Source organism: Pongo pygmaeus, chromosome 3 (assembly GCF_028885625.2).
Source record: "Pongo pygmaeus isolate AG05252 chromosome 3, NHGRI_mPonPyg2-v2.0_pri, whole genome shotgun sequence".
Taxonomy (NCBI): domain Eukaryota; kingdom Metazoa; phylum Chordata; class Mammalia; order Primates; family Hominidae; genus Pongo; species Pongo pygmaeus.
The window spans coordinates 140,296,383-140,319,643 of record NC_072376.2 but is presented as its reverse complement, the minus strand read 5'-3'; the positions used below and the strand labels follow the sequence as shown (position 1 = coordinate 140,319,643).

Below are 23,261 nucleotides of genomic sequence, written 5' to 3'. Positions count from 1 at the left end.
ATCACCTGAGGAGTGTACATTGTATCCATTAAGTAGTTTTTCATTTCTGACTCCCCTCCTGCCCTTCAAAAGCTCCAATGTCTGTTATTTTACACTCTATGTCCATGTGTATACATTATTTAGCCCCCATTTATAAGTGAGAATATGTAATATTTGACTTTCTGTTTGAGTTGTTTCACTTAAGATAATGGCCTCCAGTTCTATCTACGTTGCTGCAAATGACATGATTTCATTCTTTGTTATTTATTCCATTTATTTATTTAATTTACTCCATTTATTTATTTGTTCTTTTTTATTCCATAGTATATACATACACCACATTTTCTTTATCCAGTCATCTGTTGATGGATGCTTAGATTGATTCCATTATCTTTGCTATTGTGAATAGCACTCATAAATATATGAGTGCAGGTATCTTTTTGATATAATGATTTCTTTTCCTTTGGGTATATACCCAGTCATGGGGTTACTGGATCAAATTGTAGTTCTATTTTTAGTTTTTTGAGAAATCTCCATACTGTTTTCTGTAGAGGTTGTACTCATTTACAATTCCACCAGCACTGTATAAACATTCCCTTTTCTCTGCATCCTCACCAGCATCTGTTATTTTTTGACCTTTTAATAATAGCCATTCTGACTGGTGTTAAGATGTTATCTCATATCTTGCATTTCTCTGATGATTAGTGATGAGCATTTTTTCATATGCACGTTATCCATTTGTATGTCTTCTTTTAAAAAATGTCTGTTCATGTCCTTTGCCCACTTTTTAATGGGGTTATTTGTTGTTTTCTTGTTGAGTTGTCTGAGTTCCTTATATAGATTCTGGATATTAGTCGGTTGGTGGATGTGCAATTTGCAAATATTTTCTCTCATTCCGCAGGCTATCTATTGACTCTGGACTAGTTCTTTTGCTGTGTAGAAACTTTTCAGTTAAATTAAGTCCTACTTATCTATTTTTTGGTTTTGTTGCATTTGCTTTTGAGGTCTTACTAATGAATTATTTGCCTAGGCCAAAGTCCAGAAGAGAGTTTCCTAGGTTTTCTTCTAGCATTTTTATAGTGTCAGGCATTACACTTAAGTCTTTAATCTAACTTGAGTTCATTTTTGTATACGGTGAGAGAGATGGGTTCAGTTTCATTCTTTTGCTTATGGCTATCCAACTTTCTCAGCACCATTTATTGAATACGGTGTGCTTTCCCCAGTGTATATTTTTGTCAACTTTGTCAAAGATCAATTGGCTATAGGCACGTGGCTTTATTTCTGTGTTCTCTGTTCTGTTCCATTGATCTATGTCTATTTTTATACCAGTACCATGCTGTTTTGGGTTGCTATAGAAAGCCTTGTAGTATAATTTGAAGTCAGGTGATGTGATGCCTCCAAGTTTTGTTCTTTTTGCTGAGGACTGCTTTGGCTATTCAGGCTCTTTTTTGGTTCCATACCAATTTTAGGATTACGCATGCACTTCAAATGGGTGAAATGTATCACTTATGTACCATATCTCAATAAAGATTTTTAAAAAATAAAAAGAGGCCTGCAATATGCTTTTATGAACCCAAATTTATAAACTAAATAGAGCCTCCAGTACTACTGTATTGAAAATAAACTAATAGTTTGTATATACACTACATTAAAGTCACATAGTTAAACATGACTTTTAATTAGTTAAAACATAAAATTCTTCTGTCTATTGCCTTTTAGATTCTACCTCTTTTAAAATCATAGAAATGTCATTTCTACCTGAATATGGGGGAAAAAAGTTAAAGCCTAGAAAATCCAACTTGATATTTTCTCAGTATTACAGAGGCTGTTGAAATTTGAGATAAAATTTCTTTGTAAAGTCTAAAATTGTTGAAATAATAAGGAAGAAAATTTGTTTATAATTCTTAGATTTATTTTATGAAAAAAAACACAAAATCTAAAAGCTTTGAGCCTCTTCGTCCCATAAATTAACCATGGCATTTCAATGTCAGGGCTTAATAAATCAATGGAATGGGTATTTGACTCTATAATTGACATTAACAGTACTAAATATAAAATGATTTGACATCAATTTTGCTCATCCATCATTAACTACACTGATGATGAATGCAGCTGTCCTATTTGTCTATTTTTGGTTTTGCTGCATTTGCTTTCGAGGTCTTAGTCATGAATTATTTGCCTAGGCCAATGTCCAGAAGCATTTTTCCTAGGTTTTCCTCTAGCATTTTTATAGTGTCAAGCCTTACTTTTAAGCCTTTAACCTAAATCAAGTTAGATTAAAGGATTAAAGGGACAAACGGAAGCTAAATAATGTGTACACATGGACATCGAGTGTGGAATAACAGACACTGGAGATTTTGAAGGGTGGAAGGGTAGGGAAATTCACAGATTATGAATAGCCCTCCTAAAGAACATTCTGTATTTTTCTATCATTGTTGTAAGAACAGAATATGTCCTAACTATATGACCAATTTTGGTGTTCAGCCATTCTTGCCAATTCTGTTTGCCACAAAGGTATTGCCTAGGAAGTTAACCATCAAGATAGAAACATGAAAAAGCTGAGATTCATAATAATGCCATGCTTAAAAGATACATCTTCATGAAGAAATAATAAATATAGGCCCAACTGTTATTTAAAATGTGCCAAAACACCCAGATCTACAGCTGTGTTGAGAATCTACACTTCAAATAGATGACTGGTAGAAATAACTTAGATGAAGCAAAAATCTGCAGACATTCTGCAGAGCTCGTTATCTATAATGTATAGATATATACGTGTATACACATACATTATAGACCATAATGTATATAATACATACATTGTAGATACAAGTATATTTGTATACCAGATACTTGTTTTAGCATTTTATTTGTCAGGGTGAAATAAAAGAACTTGAAAAAAACAGAATTAAAGCTAAATAAAAATTCTTACCTAGTAACTTGTGTCCCAGTTATGTTTTCCAGCATGTCACAGAGTGTGAGAAAAATCCCTCTCACACTTTTAAGTTTCTGAGATGCTTCAGACATTGGATAATGATAAAGAATTTCCTGCTGTTAAATGAAACAAATGATCAAACCACCCAATTTTCCAACCATTATCTTTGTCAGGGCAAGTTCAAACTTTGTATTAAGAAAAGAACAAAAAATGAATCCTTTCAGCTTCAGTGGGACTTTTGTTCAAACACAAAGGGAGAACTATGCTTGGAATTTTAACACATTAACTAGCATGTAAAATACTACACTTGAAAATAAGTTAGAGACTGCCAAAGTTAGTCATAATAACAAATAATATACTAAGTAGGATACTGATTAATTTAAATTACAATTCATTTAAAACCGTTTTAAACTTTAATCTCTTTAATAATAATGTATAATACTAATATTTTATTATATTTTGTTAATACTATACAGTTATTCTCATCCCCTGTGGTTACATAGCTACACAGGTACCACAAGTAACTATTAGGAGTCTTTAAATTTAATTACTTTTATATTATTTTTTAAAAGACCATATTCAGCATTTTTGGTGAAATCATTAAATCCAAGCCAAGAGAGCAATTAAACTTACAAAGTGAGAATATAGAATTAAATTATAATATAGATAATAAGAAAAAAGTGTCACGATATTATAAAATCTTATTTGTCAAATTAGAAACACTGTGTATACCACAAACTAATCTGAATTCAAACTTTAAAAGAGCATATTTTATTTTAAATCACAGAAAATACTAGACGTACAAGATAATTCACAAAATGCTTTATATTTTTCTATTTTCAAGAAGAGCATGTCCCAGGAAACAGATAGTTTTTACAAAATAAAATGACAAACTTCAAAATCAGGATGTGCACTGTGCTAATAGTTTCATACAAAGAGATGAACCATTCTGTACCTCATTTTTTGCTGTTACTTAAAGCAACATTTATTTCTCTCACAAGGAAAATTAAAAGCAGGCAAAATGAAAATGTTAAGACAGGAACCATGAAGAATTCAGAGTGGCTTCCAGTTGCCCTGTTTAATGACTGTATCCATAAATATCAATATTGCCACTATCGAAAACCCAAACTCCTTAAATAGTATCATACATTTTCTCTGGTTCTCCATCTCTCTAAAGAGTATTATATATCTTGCTGCGGTCTCACTATACAATAAATAATTACATGATATGGTCTCCAAGTCTTGCCAACTTTTACATTATGATAAATATAAATAAATTGGAGACATCTGCTTTTTATACTTAGTAAGCACATTCAATATATGCAAATTGCTATAGAATATGCTGGCCAAATACACTCTGCCTAACAACTAAAATTTTATTGCAGTAATTCTAGTGTAAAAAAGTTACAAAACATTATTTTATATCTAGAAATTAAGTTAAATATCAGTTAAGATCTTCTGTTGTCTACTTAATAGATTTAAATCTTGGCCAACAAATAATTTTATTGCATTTAGCCAAAATACCATACACTACTTTAAACAAAAAAAAAAACCCATATACTCTTTGAATAGTTTTTTGAAATCTCCAAGCTTATGGTCTTTACATTTTGAAATCTTGTGACTTGAAGAAGATAAGCTTTTATTAAATATGTAACTCACAGAAACAAAATGACCTTATGACATTTTGTTATAAATTAAGCCATACTAGTTAAAAAAGGTCATTTGAGAAGATCTCTGTTCCAGTCATAAAAGCCTCACTATTAAAGACCTGGCAAGCTCTACGGTTCCTAACCAATTTAATTAGCTGTATTTTTAAGCACTTATTAGTAGCATGCATTTGCAGTAGCTTCCACTCTGTTCAATAAGAATAAAAGCCTCTCTTAATTACAATGTTGATACAGGGCTGGCAACAGACAGAAACCTGTTCTTTTGAGAAACATCTACACACTTTCCCATGGAAAGAAAGGCAAGGATGACAAAAGGTCTTAGCAGTATCTTACTCCAAAATGACTTAGAAAGATTCAGGATGTTATCATCCCAGAAATTTGTTGTATGTTTTATATAACAAATGCTTAAATATTTCATTTGTTTTAAAAATATAAAGGATCAGTACTACACACAAGAAATTAGAATTATTAACTCTAGGTCTGTATGTATTTTTCAGAACACAGAAAATAGAAAAAATGTGTCTAAGTAAATTCCTTCTTTGCCATTTTGATTATTCACTAAATTTTGATATATGAAGCAACACAAGGAAATGCATCCTTTTGGATAAAACAGCTTTAGCACTGAGAATACAGACTGGAAGGATTTCAAAAAGAAAGAGATACAGATTAGTTAAAAACATTTTAAATCTTACTTCTGTTCAAAGCATTATGTTTGACTAGATGCTCTGAGAGACCCTTGCACTGTAAAACCAGATGCATGGCCAGAACATACTTGTCAAATTGCTGACATGCAAGAAGCAGAGAGGTTTCCAAGGACAACCTTCCAACCTCCTCCATTACTGCAAAGCAAGTTAGGGTCTCTGCTGGGAGTGCTGAGTGGTGGGCAGAAAGACAGAAGCAGGGCTGTCCTGAGGGCTGATTCCCATGACAACTTCCATCAGGACACTGAGTACTGGGCTAGGAACAAGGTAGGTGAGCTGAGCCTAGAACCACTGTGTTAAGCCCATACCCTCAAGTAAGGCTGAAATATCCTAGGTCAGTGGCAAAAGCAGAATAAACAAATTATCTTTGGAGGAGAGCATCCCCTCATTAGAATGACAAGACTCCCAAAGATAACATCAAGCAATAAGTTTAGTCAAAGATCCCCAAGGACATAAGAAGGCAAACCATTACAAGTGAGAATCCTCTTAGGACTAGAGCTAGTAGAATGGGCAGATATAGAATAGAGTATAGAGTCTACAAGCACAGAGTCACAAAGATGAGCAAGCAACAAGAGACCACCGGGAATATCATGGCAGATTTGAAATGTTGATTAAGCACTATTCAGAAACTTCTAAAAATAAATATATAATTGTTAAATAGAAAACACAATGGAGAGATTAAACAACAGTTTGGGCACAGAAGAAGTAAAAAGCTGAACAAACACTAGAAAAGGCATATTCCTTACAAAGGAATGGTAGACTGACAGTAGACTTCTTAACAGCAATAATGGAGGTCAAAAGACAAAGGGATACTATCTTCAAATAGATTAGAGAAAATAACTATCTACTTAGGTGGCACAAGCAATCCCATGTATTCACTTGATCTTCCTGGCCACACAGGAAGGCTACATTTCTTACTTCCTTGCATATGGATAGACCATGTGACTAATTCTACCCAACGGAACATGAGCAGAAATGATGTTGCTTCTTTCAAGTCAGGTCTCCAAAATGTCCCATGTGATACTGCCTGCCTTCTCTCTTCTCTCATTGGCCAGCTAGATGCAAAGGATCTAACAGAGGACTCCTAAGCCCTTGGGAATAATAGGAACACTAGAAGAAAGGCTGGAGTCACTGAGCCACATGACCAGGAACAGTTAAATGAAATGAGATCTAAACTTTCATCATGTTAAGCCACTGAGACATTAGGATTGTTAGTTATGGCAAGTAGCCTACCCAGATGAATACAATCTAGAATTATCAAGCTACCTTTCAGGAAGAGGTAAAAGAAGACATCATCAGACAAATAACAACAAAAAGAATTGATCACCAACACACTTTCACTAAACAGAAATGTTTAAAATATGTTTTAGGAAGAAAATAATGATCCAATAAGGACAGTTTCTGATGTAAGAGGATGATGAGTAAAGAAAAAATGAGGCACAATTGTAAATTTAAACTAGGTACAGCTGTATGAAATATATAGTATTTATATTAAAAACAAACATATAAATATGTGCAATATATAATTATATTTATATATATCATTTATATATTGTATAATATATACTTAATTTATAAATTTTATGGTGTATAAAATGTAATAATAATAAGTAGTAGTAGTATAATTATAGATGATGGAGAAAAGAGATAGCACTAAAATATTGATGACAATAGCACATGAGTAAAGAAAGGGTAACTGAAGCTAAGGTGTATTAAGGGCTTTGAATTATTTGAAAAGGGGTTAAAATAGTGTTTCACTTTAGAATCTGTTAAGACAAATATCATGATAAAATTTTAAGTGTAATCATTTAAAAAATAGAAAGAGTATATAGCAAGAATAATGATACAAGCAACGAAAAATAGATAAGAAAAATATCACAGAAAAAGCAGTTCCAGTAGAAATTTTTAAAGAAGATAGCAGAAATGAATTCAAATATATCAGTAATCTCTATAAATGGACTCACTAAGTTTGTCTGTTAGAAGACAGAGACTGCCAGATTGGAAATAGGCTGTGTGTAAAAGACATGTCAAATACATAAAGATACGGACTGAGAAAAAGAAAGAAAAAAAATTCAAATACTTATAAAATAAAGCTCTATGATATTAAATATTATTTTTAAAACGTTAATGTTAAAAAAGGACTTTAAGACAGAAACAAACTAGGGTGGAGAGGATCATATCATAATGTCAAAAAGTTTAGTTTTCTCCAGGAAGATTAAATAATTCTAAACATTAATGCACCTAACAAAATTGTCTCAAAATATATAAAGCATAAATATTTAGAACTGGAGGGAAAAATGGACAAATCCTCATCAGAAGGGGAGATTTCTATATCTTTCTTAATTACGAATAGGCAAAGCAGACAAGAAACCAATAAAAGATAAAACTCGAACAAGACAATTAACAGCCTCAAAACATTGATGTTGAAAGGTAACCTGGTATCAAAGAAAGGGCATAGAATTTGGAAACACTTCAGCTTAAATAGAAATTGTCAGTTACTAGCTATGTGAACTTAAACATTTTACTTATCTTTACTAGGATTATTTCCTTTACCTGCAAATAAAAATACCAAATATCTGATATTATGCTAGACAAAAAGTAGGTATTCAATAAACATTGAAAATGAATTAGGTGGCTCTGTGGTGCAATGGATAGCACATTGGACTTCTAGTGATGAAAATGAATTTAAAAAATAATATGTAAAACATAAAAACTATTTACAACCTATGGAAGAAAGTTAATGTTACATCCCCCTGCATTAAAAGCTATTAATAGCAGGAGGGGATTGATTGTAACAGGGCACAGAGGAAATTTTTTGAGGTGACAAAAATGTCCCATATCATGATTGTGATACTGGTTACAAAAGTGTAATATATTTGTCAAAACTCATCAAATTGTACACTTAAAATTGTTGAATTTTATTATGTATAAGTAATACTTCAATGAAACATATCAAAAAAAGCTAAAAAGACCTTAGCTTCTAAGTTAAAAGATACTGCAACAATACCTTCCTCTTTTTTCTTTTCCTACAGAAATAACTGAATAATTTGTTTTCATTTTAAACACATTTGTGGTATGAAATATTCATATCTATAATAGAGTATTAGATACACAATTTTAAAGAACAACAGTTAATTCATTTTTGTCTCTTGCTTAAATCAAATATACTTAACTATTCACTGGGAATACGATAAAAGGTCCTTACTTTTTCCTTTGGACTTTTGACTAAACTTATTTCCTTTGGACTTTTGAGGACACTCACCTCTTCCTTTGAGGTTTCTGAGTCGAGCTGTAGTGTGAGATACATAATGATATGAGGAGTGTTTAGGCCGCTCTGCTGGATACCTTCAACCTCTTCTCCCCAGAGAAGCTTGACTAAATCACTTGTGTTGGACTGTGTCTTTTTCTGTCTTGGTTGGGATGTCTCCTTTTTCACAGCATATGCATTTTCAAATGTCAGTTTCACCTTTAAAAATTAAAACAATGTGTTGACTTTTCGACAAGGGAAAATCAGCTGCAGTTTTCACAGTGAAGGATCTGTGCGTGTACATACACCCAGGTATGTACAGTATATATAAATCATCCTAGAGTGAGGGCTCCTGATGGCTGGGGCTTTGTATTCTATTTATATTTGTATCTTCGGCTCCTAGGAGAGTGTCTGATACATATTACCACAAATATTTATTGAATAAGAATGTATAATGTTCTGTATAAAAATTCATTTAATTAAACATAATCATTGCAGTCTAAATTGTTGACTATAAAAATAAGAAAGGCCATCAAAAACCAGAAATTAGTATGATCTAATAGTGCAAAAAGAATAACACCACAATATGAATGCCGATAGCACTGGCTCATCTGGGAAGATAGAAGGAAGACATTCAGCATTAAGAGTGACTTCACACAACCAAAGTTAACTCTCCTTTCAAATAAGGTGGTATTTCAAATATTCTTCTCTCAGACATTCTTTCTGGTTCTTTAAAACAAAGGCCAAGGAAAGTAAACGCTATCAACATGCTGGATCTTAGACCAGCGTGGCTCTAAGAAGGTTATCAATTTTATCAAGACAGTTTTAATTTCATGGCCTGATGTCAAGATTGGTAAGAGTCCAGAATGTGGCCATTTTCCACAGGTATGGAAAGGTAGCCTCCATTTCTCAATTACCTAATGGTTCTGGTACTGGTCTGTGGCCTGGGGGTTGGGGACCCCTGGTGTAAGAGGATGCCCTTATTCTTAGGAGATACATGCCAAAGTACTTAGGGATGAAGTATTAAAATTACCTATCCTTGGAAAAGGAAATATTTGTCTAGATACCAATTGGTCAAAGATAACTCGTTCATTTCAAAGAAGAACCAAAATTGGATAGTTACACATAGAAGAATGAAACTCTGTCTCCCACCGTACACAAAAATTAACTTAAGATGGATTAAAGACTTAAATCTAAGACCTGAAACCATAACAATTCCAGAAGAAAACGTACTCTTTGGATACTGGCATAGGCAAAGAATTTATGACTAAGACTCCAAAAGCAAATGCAACAAAAACGAAAATAAATAAATGGGACCCAATTAAACTAAAAAGCTTTTGCACAGCAAAAGAAATAATCAACAGAGTAAACAACCTACAGGATGGGAGAAAATAGTTGCAAACCATGCATCTGACAAAAAAACTAATATTCAGAATCTCTAAAGAACTCAAATCAGCAAGAAAAAAGTAATCCCATTAAAAAGTGGGCAAATGACTTGAATAGACATTTGTCAAAAGAAGATACACAAATGGTCAACAAACATGAAAAAATGCTCAACAGGACTAATCATCAGGGAAATGCAAGTTAAAATAAAATGAGATACCTACCACCTTACTCCAACCAGAATGGACATTATTAAAAAGTCAAAAAACAATAGATGGAGCAGACATGGTGAAAAGCGAACGCTTATGCCCTGCTGGTGGAAATGTAAATTAGTACAACCTCTATGGAAAACAGTATGAAGACTTCTAAAAGAACTAGAAGCTGATCTATTATTAGGTCCAGCAACCCCACTACTGGGTATCTATCTACCCCAAATTCCTTTATCTGAGAATGAGGATTTAGGAGTACCCAAAAGAAAGTATATGCGAGCCTTTGGTGGTGTTCCTTGGAAATTTGAGAACTCTTTGGGGAATTCCTGAGTACAGACTTTGTGACAGATAGATGGGAGCTCTGAAGATTGTCCCCTGGCATTGGGCTTTAGGAAGGAGCTCTGAGTGGAGATGTGTGAGCAGTACAGAAGGGGAGAAATCAGATCAGAGGGAGCATGAGATGAGTCACATCCTAGGGAAGCAGGTGTTACAGAGATGAAGCTGGAGTGTCTATGAGAGTTGTGCATAAGCAGTGGTGACAAGAAAGTGGGTCCTCAGAGAAAGAAACGCATCTCAGAACAAGGAAGGCATCTTTCCCAGCTGAGATTCTTATGGGTGGAGAGGTCAAAAGATAGGGTGCAACCTACCAAAAATAAAAAAGAGAAATTTTTAAGTCTACCAAAAATAGACTTAAAAATTCACCAATTTTCTTCAGGCAGCAGCAACAACCTCAAATTTAAGATTGGTTTGCTATGGTTGGTGAAAAACAACATACTTGAAAACTAGTGTTATACCTGGCAAACAACATCATTTCTTTTCTGTGGTGCAAGGACCTTTTTGTCTCACCACAACAAAAACTCAAACAAAAACACACACCACCGAACCATCCATTAAAATTCCTTAGGGAACTATTTCAGCCACTATTCTTCTGATTTAAGTAAAGTTGGCTCCATAATACAAATAAAATTATACTTTAAAAAGACATTTTTAAAAGCTTACATGTTAAGTAGCTACAAATGTCAGGAAATCTGGTTGCCTTGATAAAATGGTAAAGGATGAGACAGATAACCAAATTAAGAGTTAAGTGCTATTTTAAAAAATAGGTTGATATACATAAATATTAGGGATATTATGTGTTTTATAGGGAAAAACTTTTATTAAATGATACTTAACATAAGTTAGTTTACATGAAGCTTCTTATAAAGGGTTTTCTCTTATTACTCGGCGAGACCTTAACCTGGTACAAGGTTCAGGATCCTTCGTGTCCTATGTCCCTCTTCTTTGTGCAGTTTGCCCAGCCTTTCCTCAGACCCAAGGATGCACTCTCTATGACTCATCACTTCCAAAGTCTTGTCGCTTTGTCTTTTCTTTCTACTTCAGTCTTTAGCCCATCCTATTTAAAAAGCAATGTCTCTTCCAAACAAAGAAATCATCTACCAAACAAAGAAATCCTCTGATTCCCCTTAAGCTACCATCCTCTTCACAGATGGGACCTGGGGAGGCTGTCAGAATCTGCAGCAGCTGTGGAAGCTGACCAGTCTCTCACCTCTGCTTCAGTCTGCACAGTCTCTCCCATCATCTACACGGCTCTCTGAATGTCTCGTCCTTTCCCTGTTGGCTAACAGCTGGCAGATGCTTTCAATACTCCTTAGTCAAAATTCTGAGGGAATTGAGTCTGACTGGCTCAGCAGATTATCTCTCCTCCATCCTCTTCTCTTCTTGGGCCACCTCACTGAGTGACTCAAGACAAAACTTGGAAGGCTTCTTGGACTTCTCTCTCTCTTGTAGAAAGTATTGTCCTCTTTCCTTCCTCTCTATCTTAAATCTAATCTCCTCCTCCTCCATCCCCGGTCAATAAAGGCTCAGGCCTTTATCATCTCTCTTCTGGACTACTGCAAACCCAACCACCTGGTTTCCTGACCTCCCGTCTTGCATATGCCTCCCCCATCCAGAGTGATATATTCCTAAAATGCAAATTTGATTTGCATGTAAGTCCTGCACTTTAAAATGTTGATATAAATGGTTACTTCTGGGTTCTGAGAATAGATTTACAAATGTTTAAAAAATTTTACTAGTTTGTTTTCTAATTTTTCCACAGTATATGTATCATTTCTGTGTAACAAGGAAATAATAAAAGTTAAAACATTCCACTCAAGAATCATCTCCTTTAAGAAGCCTTTGCCCCCTGCTTTAGGCCTAAGAACTACCTGAGAGAGGAGTCCAAGACTAATAATCTTCAGGCTGTTCTCCTAGAAAAGGAGTTAGGTTCCTCCAAAGCTCTAAAAAAGCCAGCTATGGCCCAGTACTAAATGAAATCAGTCTTGGTCATCTGCAAAATTTGGACCCAAGCTCCCGGATAAAGACGGGAGGAGATGATGTACTACATGCATGATTATGTACCTATTAAATAAATGAGAGCACAGAGCTGCAGAAATGGATCAGGGTCACAAAAGTCAGCAATTAGATGGGTATTTGCACCGTTGTTCTCGTTATTTAAAATTTCAAAAACCTGTTTTTTAAATCAACATTTTATTTTAGAAATTTTAAAACTACAGAAAAGTTGTAAGAAGAGAACAATGATTGCCCATAATCCCACACCTAATGGCACTATTGTTCACATTTTGTCACATTTGCTTCATTTTGTCTCTTCTCTCTGGTCTTCCTTTCCTTTCCTTCCATACTCCTCCCTTCTCTATATGTATTTTTTAAGTTTCTTGGCTGAACCTGCAAATTATTTGCAGGTATTTTAATACATTGTCCCTAAGTACTTCAGCAGGTATCTCCTAAGGATAAGGGCATCTTCTTACACCAGGGGTCCTCAACCCGCAGGCCACGGACAGGTACCAGAACTGTTAGGAACCAGGTGGCATAGTAGGAGGTGAGTGGCCAGTGAGCGAAGCTTCATTCATATTTATAGCCACTCCCCATCACTCACATTATTGCCTGAACTCTACCTCCTGTCAGATCAGTGGTGACATTAGATTCTCCCAGGAGCACAAAACCTGTTGTGAACTGTGCATGTGGGGGATCTAGGTTGTGCACTCCTTATGATAATCTAATGCGTGATAATCTGTCACTGTCTCCTGTCACCCCCAGATGGGACCATCTAGTTGCAGGAAAACAAGCTCAGGGCTCCCACTGATTCTACATTATGGTGAGTTGTATAATTATTTCATACTAATAGAAATTGTGTATACAATAAATGTATACTTGACTCCTCTTGAGTGTTTAACAAGGATGGGTTAATTGTGGATGGAACTGGTCCAAAATATTTAAATCCTAATTTCTTTCTCTCCCTTTTTCTTCTGCTAAGTGTGCACAGTTGAATTTGCAAAGGTTAATTAAATATAAGTATAATGTGATTCTGCTGTAAACATAACTTTTCATATTTTTGAAGAAAGAATAGACATGATTGAACTCTGGCAATACTGGAAGCACACCTGCAACCAACATAGGCAAGAAAAGGGGATCCCTTACTCAGGGATAATACATAGCTACTCGACTTGGAGGAAGCTGACTCACTTGTTAAAATACTGCAATTCTTCACTACTAATCAATAAGTAGCTGCTGTCTGAGCACCCTGAAGTACCCTAGTACCCTCCCTTGGACCTCCCCACATCTAGTGACTAAAGTGGGTAACAGTACAACCTACTCTAGCACCATGGCTGGCTGATGTCCCCCTGATTGTTACTATTTCAAACACCACCCCATTTCCATCTACATCTCACTATCCATTCCTAGGCATTGCTGGTCTCAGCTACCATAGTTATCCCAGCACTTTCATTTTACATTTCCAAAGATAGCTAAATTTACAGAGCATCTGTGTGTGTGTGTGCATGCGCACACATACATGTGCATACAAAGTATGTTTAAAACAAATAAATGGGCATTAGGGAAATCTTGTTTCCTAGAAAATAAGGAATTTCATCATGTGCCTTATTATTTCAGAATCTCAAATCAGATGCAGCTGAGATTCTGATTTATCAGGGATTCTATTCTTCAACCTGACCAATCCAAAAATGACTTCATCCTCTCACCGACTGATGGGTCCTCTGTCCCACCAGTCTCCAACCTTTTTGGCACCAGGGCCTGGTTTCATGCAAGACAATTTTTCCACAGACCAGGGTTGGGGGATGGTTTCGGGATGATTCGAGCACATTACATTTATTGTGCACTTTATTTCTATTATTATTATAATACATTGTAATATATAATGAAATAATTATACAACTCACCATAATGTAGAATCAGTGAGAACCCTGAATTTGTTTTCCTGCAACTAGATGGTCCCATCTGGGGGTGATGGGAGACAGTGACAAATCATCAGGCATTAGATTCTCATAAGGAGCAACAACCTAGATCCCTTCCTTGCATGCACAGATCACAATAGGGTTCGTGCTCCTAGGAGAATCTAATGCCACCCCTGATCTAACAGGAGGTGGAGCTCAGACACTAATGTGAGCGATGGGGAGCAGCTGTAAATACAGATGAAGCTTTGCTTGCTTGCCCACTGCTCACTTCCTGCTGTGGAGTCCAGTTCCTAACAGGCCATGAACCACTACCAGTCCATGGCCCAGGGTTTGGGGACCACTGCTCTAACCCATATAAAGCATATCATCTTCCCTATCCCCCCAAAAAGAGAACGCTAATTCCTGATGCTATCTAGAACAGTATTCATGGTATACTCTGTTACCAAAAGGTATAGCACTTGCAAAATACCCCTAATAACTGAAAAACATCATCTACAACACACAATGTCAATGTTTAGGGTATCAAAATTACTTTTTATAAAATAAATTTATTTCTATCTACAAGGATTGAAAACTAATTCGTTAAGTAGCCAAACAAAAGTCCAGGAGAAAAGCTTAATTAAATAACTAAAAAAAAAATCAAGAAACTTGTATGATTTGTTTTTAAAATAAAATCACATTGGAAAAAAAAAAACATTATAGCAACAGTGATCTTAGTAAGTCAGAGAACAGAAAACTCCATGCCTATTTAAAATGACTCTTCTAGGAACTAGATTGTCACAAGCATATATGGTAGTTATAATGGCAAGTTTGCAATTATGTACATTTTCATTACTGTTGCTGTTACTGCTTTATGCAGAATTTTACTTGTAGATATTTTTCTCTCTTTTTAGAATAATCTCCAAAAGCTAATAATATTAGCAAGAGCTAAATTTTCTTAAATAGGCAAGTATCAGTGTAACTCATCCATTATACATGATATTTTTCAGAAGCTTAAAAAGGAAAGTAGTGCACGACATATTTATTTTATGTAACATCATAAAATATAGAAAAAGAATGTCCATACCTGCATAGGTCCAGGAATGCAAGACAGAACTCTCTCGATGTTTTCAGTAGTAACATCAACATCATTCACAGCAACAAGGACATCACCTGAAACCAGAATAACAATAAAAGATAGTTTTATGAATATCTAAAAACCATAGAGGTCTAGAATTGGAACATTAAACAGCTACTCTGACCTCTTCAAAGTACAGTGAGAAATGTGGTGCAGACAAGCAGGAACTTGTCCAGGTTTATACAGCTCATTGGTGGCAGGGCTAATCTCCTAACTTTACTCTTCTTAATCTATAATACTGCCCATTATTGCACCATAAATAATACAACCTATGAATATTTAAAAAAATAAATATTTTTATTCTTGATACAATTGGGAGAATTATGTAAACCCAAAGAACAAATGGAAAATTTGTAGCATGAACCAAATACTGTACTTGACAAAATTGAATCTAACCACTTAGACCCACAGTAAAAACAAAACAAAAAAAATCCAGCTGAAATTCTAATTAAATCCATGTGGCACATCATAACACAATATGCTATGGTATTCACTTCTGTTATTGATCTATGTCTACACACAGTTCTTTGCTTCAAAGGCCCCAACCATATCAAAATACACTGCATGTTTGGTAAAAATTTCCTTTTCCATGTACTTTAAAAGAAATGTGTATGTTTTCCAAATCTGATAATGAAATAAATATCAGTGTTAAAATGGAAATTTACTTTCAGAACATAATTAAAGATACTATCAAAATACCAGTGAGCTATATTAATAGAAATATAGACATACCAAAGTTATTTTTCTCATCATTCCTAAATATATTATTAGGAAATTGATGAAATAATTCATATTCATCCATTCATTTAACAAATATTTACTGAGCACTTAATGTGTGCCAGGCACTATTCTAAGGACTAGAGACAAAGAATTGAACAAAGACAAAATCTCTACTCTCAAGGAGCTTAACATTCTTTGGGGAAGATGGATAATAAACATGTATACGGGTTAAGTATCCCAAATCCAAAAATTGAAAATCCAAAATGCTCCAAAATCCAAAACTTTTTGAGCACCAACCTGACCCTCAAAGGAAATGCTCATTGGAGCATTTTGGATTTGGGATTGTCAGATTTGGGATGCTCAACAGGCAAGTATAATGCAACATGCAAAAAAAAAAAAAAAAAAAAAATCGGAAGCACTTCTGGTCCCAGGTATTTTGAAGGAGTACTCAACCTGTATATGTAGAATCGTGTTGGTAGATAATTCTTCATGAGTCTCATGTTTCTGTACATCTTACAAGCCCAGGCATTGAGAGTCTTTGTTCTAGACTGTCTTTTCAAAGACATTCGCGTAATGAACAGCCTTGGACAACAGAGATAGTGTTTCCATCCTGAGCAAAGGTCAAGCTTGTTTACTGAATGGTATAATAAGGTCAATGCTGTGCTCAATATCTTATTATTAATAACTGTTCTTTATAAAAGATTGGTGTTCCCTAAGTTCAGAGTTCCTTTCCTTTAAGGCAACCCATTATTAGGCATCACTTGGCCATCTGTAGGGTTGGCAAACAGATGAAAATGTTGCCACTGTAGGTACTGCTATTCCTCCTTTTTTTCCTTCCTCTCCCTGATAATCTATTGAATGGGAATGGGGTTAAGTGCAGAGTAAGCAGGAGTAGTTTCTTAGGCCAACTGTGAAGGCTTGAACTAGGTTTAGATGCTCAAGAGATACAACTCAGATGAGAGTTTTGCAAGCATGGGCACCAAGTCATTATGATGGTTAACTATTACAGCACTTCGGACAAACTTTTCTAGATTTAAAAAAAATGATTTCAGTGCTATTGCAAGTAGTATTTTCAAAAGTTTGAATTCCAATGATCCTTTGTGGTATATAAAAATATAGTTAATTTGTGTAAATTGGCCTTGTAAATTGAGATCCTGCTAAATTCAGTTATTATTTCTAGTATCTTCTTGTAGATTCCTTAGGATTTTCTAAATAATGATGTCATCTGAGAATAAAAATAATTTGACTTTTTCCTTTAAAAAAAAAAGTAAGAACTTGCAGACTAAAATAAACTTTCAACTTGAAGTCCACTTGGAAAAAAAAAACACAACACGATGCCTGTTTAATTTCTCCTATATAAGAGATTAAACAAGAGTACTATATCAAATTACTTATAGCTGTAGTGATTTAAAAAAAATAAAGGAATGATGGACACAGTATAGCTGTGTCAATGTAAAATGAAACCACTTTTGGACTATCCTAATGATTAGTTCTGTTGTCTATAGTTTGTTATCCTCAGGGCACAGAAATAGTAAAACCATTTTAAATTTGTTACTTTAAACTAAAACTCCATTGGATGATGTGCCAAATGACTTTTTTCTCCAAATCCTAATGAATACATTCCTGTAGCTGAGTGTTATAGGGAGTATTATCTAAAATTATCAAGTCTAACAAACCTCTAAAAAGAGGAGATGGTTCATCATAAAAATATATGAAAATAAATTTTGAAAGCAAGTGTAGTATACCCAATATTTTTAAATGTTTAGTAGAAAATTTTCCCATTCTATGAAATAAATATTATATCCACTTCTCATTCTCCCAGACATTTGTTTTCCTCTAGTGTTTCTGAACACTTCTGTGAAGTGACTCAGAGACGGCTGGCTTCCTGGACATCACACCTTTGCAGTGGACATCCTAAACTCCAGGAAAGGTCTTTCTCCATGAGTACACGGGAGTCATTAATATGATCTGTCCCATTTCAAAGGCTAAAAGGGAATGAATTATATGATTGGTTTGCATTGTTAAATAAGAAATGGCCTGGGTAGAAATAAGATAACATTTTTATTAAGAGATATATTTAAGAACCAAATAAAATATTTTAAAAAGAGATCAGTTTATCACAGTTCCTCAATGTAAAGTTAAATTATGTGAGAAAAGCCATCAATTTCTCAGTATATACTTAACATCAAACAACATATGTGTACTAAAGGGCTACTACATAAGGCACCAAGGGCTTATGAAAATATATATGCAAAACTTTGTTTACTGCTGTGTTTATACTACATATAAAATGAATATACAACTTAAATTATTTTTGACAAAAAATTAGTGTATATAAATGTAGGAAAAGAGGAGGATATATATCAAAATGTTGTCTTTGGGTATATGGAATTTTTCTTTTTTGCTTAATTGTATTTTCTAAATTGTCTACAATGAACGTATATTATTACTATCGCAAAAAGAAAAAAAAACTCATATTTTACCAAAAAACCCCCCACTGTGGTAGGCAGCATAATTGCCCCCCAAAGATGTCTATGTTTCAGTCCCTGAAATCTCTGAATATGCTACCTTACACAGCAAGAAGGACTTTGCAGTTGTAATTAACTCAAAAGACTGGAAGACTGTCCTGGATTATCCAAGTGACCGTCAGGTAAAGATAAAGGTCTTTATAGGAGGAAGGCAGAAGTGTCAGGGTCAGCATGAGAGAGACTGGAAGATGCTAGGCTGCTGGCTTTGATGATGGAGGACAGGACGACAAGCCAAAGAATGCAGGTAGCCTCTGAAAGCTGGCCAAGGAATGGGATTCTTCCCTGGAGCCTCCAAAAGGAATGTAGCCCTGTGGACACCTTGATTTTCATACAAGAAGACCCATTTTAGATTTCTGGCTTATGTTATTGCAAGATGATAAATCTGTTTGCGGTAATTTGTCATGGCAGCAATAGAAGATGAATGCACTAGCCTAATAATACAAAGCAATCTTTGTGATGCACCAAAAAAGGAAACACGAATGCTAAAAAGCAAAGATGGACGTACAAGGCGTATCTGGAGGTCAGTTAGGAAAAAAATAAATCAGCCTTGCTTGTTAGAGGTGGGGATTTGTGGATAGAAGGAGTGGCACATATGTATGGGACAGAAAAATGAGATCAAATTGTGAATTGAAACTGATCCTTTAAATTAAGCCAAATTTGACTTCAGGGAAAGGGAATCCGGTTTTTGAAAAGCAGTTACTATACTGCCATTTTATACATTCAAAACTCAATGTTTTCTGCCAATGCATTTACTAACAATAAATTTTGTTATTTTTTTTGAGTTTCAATCTCAACCCCTCATCTATAATATGTGGGCACTAAACCAGAGAGAATTAAGGCCCCTCCCAACCTACCATTCTAGAAGTCCTTGAATAATGGTACCAGCTTGTTTTTGTGAAAACTGTTAAAAGAAGAAAAATCAGATATTTATCCTGCCTTTCCTGTCTGAACCATATGTCAAGGTTACCAAACAGAGGTGAGGGGGAGCTTCTTTTTATGAAAGTAGTCTAACGAAATATCGAGAAAGACTGACAGAATTGGAATACCACCATTTTGCAGTCCCTTAATGAATTAATGGATCTAGGCAATGATCATCAATAACTGTTAATATCACAAAAAGAAAAACAGCAGATAATATGTTGTTCCTGATGGAAGCACACAGACCACCTATAAAATATGTTTGATAGGCCTTGAGATCTAACTACCAACTTACAGGAAATACCACTGAAACGGGGGCATGTTAAATGAATTCTGGCTCCTTTTACAGAACTAAAAGAACAAACCATAGAGATATTTAGTTCTATCCTATCATTTCACAAGAAGGAAAGTAGAGGACCCAAGGGAATGTAAGTATGTATTTGCTCCTGTTCCAGTCATCTATTGTTGCATAATAAGTCATCCAAACAATTTTTTTTTTTTTTTTTTTTTTGAGACAGAGTCTCACTGTGTTCCCCAGGCTGGACTGCGGTGGTACAATCTTGGCTCATTGCAACCTCTGCCTCCCAGGTTCAAGTGATTCTCGTGCCCCAGCCTCCCCAGTAGCTGAGATTACAGGCATGCACCACAAGGCCCAGCTAAGTTTTGTATTTTTTAGTAGACACGGGGTCTTGCCATGTTGGCCAGGCTGGTCTCAAACTCCTGGCCTCAAGTGATCTGCCCACCTTGGCCTCCCAAAGTGCTGGGATTACAAGTGTAAGCCACCACGCCAGGCCTATCCAAATAATTTTGAGGCTTAAAACAACAACAATTGGCCAGGCATGGTGGCTCATGCCTGTAATCCCAGCACTTTGTGAGGCTGAGGCAGGTGGATCACCTGAGGTCAGGAGTTCAAGACCAGCCTGACCAACATGGTGAAACTCTGTCTCTACTAAAAAATACAAAAAAATTAGTCACGCATGGTGGTGGGTGCCTGTAATCCCAAATACTCGGGAGGCTGAGGCAGGAGAATTGCTTGAACCTGGGAGGTGGAGGTTGACGTGAGCCGAGATGGCGCCATTGCACTCTAGCCTGGGCGACAAGAGCAAAACTCTGTCTCAAAAATAAATAAATAAATAAATAAAATAAAAAATAAAATAAAAAAATATAACAACAACAATAATTTATCGTCTCTCCTGGTTCTGGGGTTAACGGGTCAGCTGTGGTTCTCACTTGGGATTCCTCATGCAGTTACAGCCAGATGGTGGTTGGGGCTGGAGTCATCTTAAAGGCTTCTCACTCACATCTGGTGGTGAGGGCTTCAGCTGGGGCTATCAGCTGGATCACTGGTGTCTTCACCTCTTCATACAATGGTGACTGGGTTCTAAGGGCAAGTATCCCCAAAATAACCAGGCAGAAGCTGCATCACCTTTTATGATCCAACTTCTTAAGTCACATGGCACCAATTAAGCTGTAGTCACCAGCCCACCCAAATTCAATGACACAGAGCACAACTCTCCGTGGGAGGAGTATCAACACTACATTTTAAGAAAGTGTTCAGATCCTGTTGAGATCATTCTGGAACACATACTTTGCCACAGATGCCCTTCCTACAAGATTCCATATGATCCTCCTTGTAAACCCCTATGATGACACTTATCAGACAGTGAGGAGCTGCCTGCCTCACTGTAACCTGTCTCTTCCACTAAAACATAGCTCCTTTCAAGAAATAATTGGATCAGTAAAGTAATCTTTGTATCCCTGGCACTTAGCAGATGCTAAAAAAACAACTTGTCAAATCAGTGAACAAACAAACGAAATTCAGATTTAAAGCTGGAAATATTTGTAAATGTATCTGTAAATGTTCTTCATTTAAACCTCTTATGCTAGATAAACTTAAAAGACTGTCAGCTTTTAGAACTGTTATTACTTTTAAATTTTAGTAATAATATATCCTCAAATTTGACTCATTTATCTTTAAGTAATTAGATTGCTACTAACTCAAACATTGTATCTAACGGCTTAAAATTTATCAGCAACACAAAATGTTCATCTTAATATATATTCAGAATAACTTGTGGGTTTATTTTTCTTGAAAATTGGTGGGCTATTTTATGACAGATATATTTTATGACACACACCCTTAAAAGGAAATTTAATGTAACACCACTGTTGCTAAATATGCCAAATGAAACAGTTGAAAACCACTCCAAGAACTTAGTGTACTCAAGTGCAAACATACAATTTAAAAGTATTTTTATTCATAAATTATATATTTTTGTATCCTGTTACTGGCTATAGCCATTCAAACCTAAATTATCACTCTATAATCAACATTTTTTTCTTGTCAGCAAATATAACCAAGATGAAATAAAATTATATAATTCAAAACTTGAAAATTAGGTAAGCTATTTCTTGGCCTAAACAAGGCACACACATATTCAACACATTGAACTGGTTATTTTAAGAACACGGTGCCTTGTAGTGCACCATGTGTAACCATTTCTCTACTGTACCAAATGTCATTAATCAGTTCTTTATCTGTGGAGACTGTATATAATTGTTTTTATCACATTTCCCGCAAGGTGTCATCATTAATCATGTATCTCTGTAAACAAGGATGGATGTGTACCAGCAACACTTACCAATGAGGACCTGACCGCTCTTCATAGCAGATCCCCCCGGCAGCAGGCCATGGACCACAAGCCTCTCTCCATCACCCTGCTTTCCAGTTCTTCTCCAGCTCCACTTGGTCTGATGAATAATTCCAACCAGCACTTCCAGAAGCTTGAGCTGCTCTTTGGCTTTGATGACAGTTAGCTTTTTGGGGTTTACATAAACATTCACATCTTTGTACCGCTGTTGGACAATAACTCCTGTCTTCTGATTGGACTGATGCTTTAGAATGGATACTGGTCCATTGTCATTGCTATTTTTTTTATTGCAGCGCTTGGGTAAAAGTCTTTTCCTTCTTAAAATTTTGGTAAACTGCTTGAGTTTGGGTTCATACTTTTTTCTTTCTTTGTAATCATCTTCAATGATAATCTCATTTTCACTGAACCTGACATGGTTCACAGTTGGTGTCTCAGGAAGGAGGCTTTCTTCTTCATCCTCACTCAATTCCAAATAGAACAGCTCTCCATTTTTCTGCACACTGTCCAACCATTCAGGCTCAAGATCACTATGAAAGAGAGAAAAGATAATCTTAATAGCAGCCCAATATATAAAAAAAAGGTATGTCATCCTGGCATGGGGGTGAGGGTTGGGGCTGGGGAGCAGGAAGATGGGAAAGAGTGAAACTTCTTTATTATTTCAAATTATCCTATTTCTAATTTATTGTGATCCTCAACATTATTTCATATAGGATGCTTTTTTTTGTAGAGCTTTGAAGAATAGGAGTTGGGGGAGAAGGAATCAAAAAGGCATAGCAATAGAAAGGAAAACCAATGAAAAAAGAGATGGTCCCCTTATAGAATCTATGAGTTGAAAAAAATTAAATCAACCACTGTGTGGTTACTGCTCACTTTAAACAATTTCACTGAATGATAATTTGCATTAGCAGTTGATTATGCAATTATATCCACAGAAGCATGCCATTTGGAAATTGTAC

General features: G+C 35.3%; 1 protein-coding gene across 5 annotated transcripts in view; it reads right to left on the bottom strand.

The window, feature by feature from the left end:
- Positions 1–23,261, bottom strand: part of INTU (inturned planar cell polarity protein) — a 91,469-nt gene that overhangs the window by 48,111 nt on the left and 20,097 nt on the right. For all 5 annotated transcript variants that reach the window (XM_054485058.2, XM_054485059.2, XM_054485053.2 and 2 more), the window contains exons 2-5: positions 22,297–22,832; positions 15,438–15,523; positions 8,545–8,748; positions 2,912–3,030 (exon numbers count right to left, since the gene is read on the bottom strand). In XM_054485058.2, coding sequence (XP_054341033.1) covers positions 2,912–3,030; positions 8,545–8,748; positions 15,438–15,523; positions 22,297–22,832 — 945 coding nt within the window. The remainder of the gene's footprint in view (positions 1–2,911; positions 3,031–8,544; positions 8,749–15,437; positions 15,524–22,296; positions 22,833–23,261) is intronic.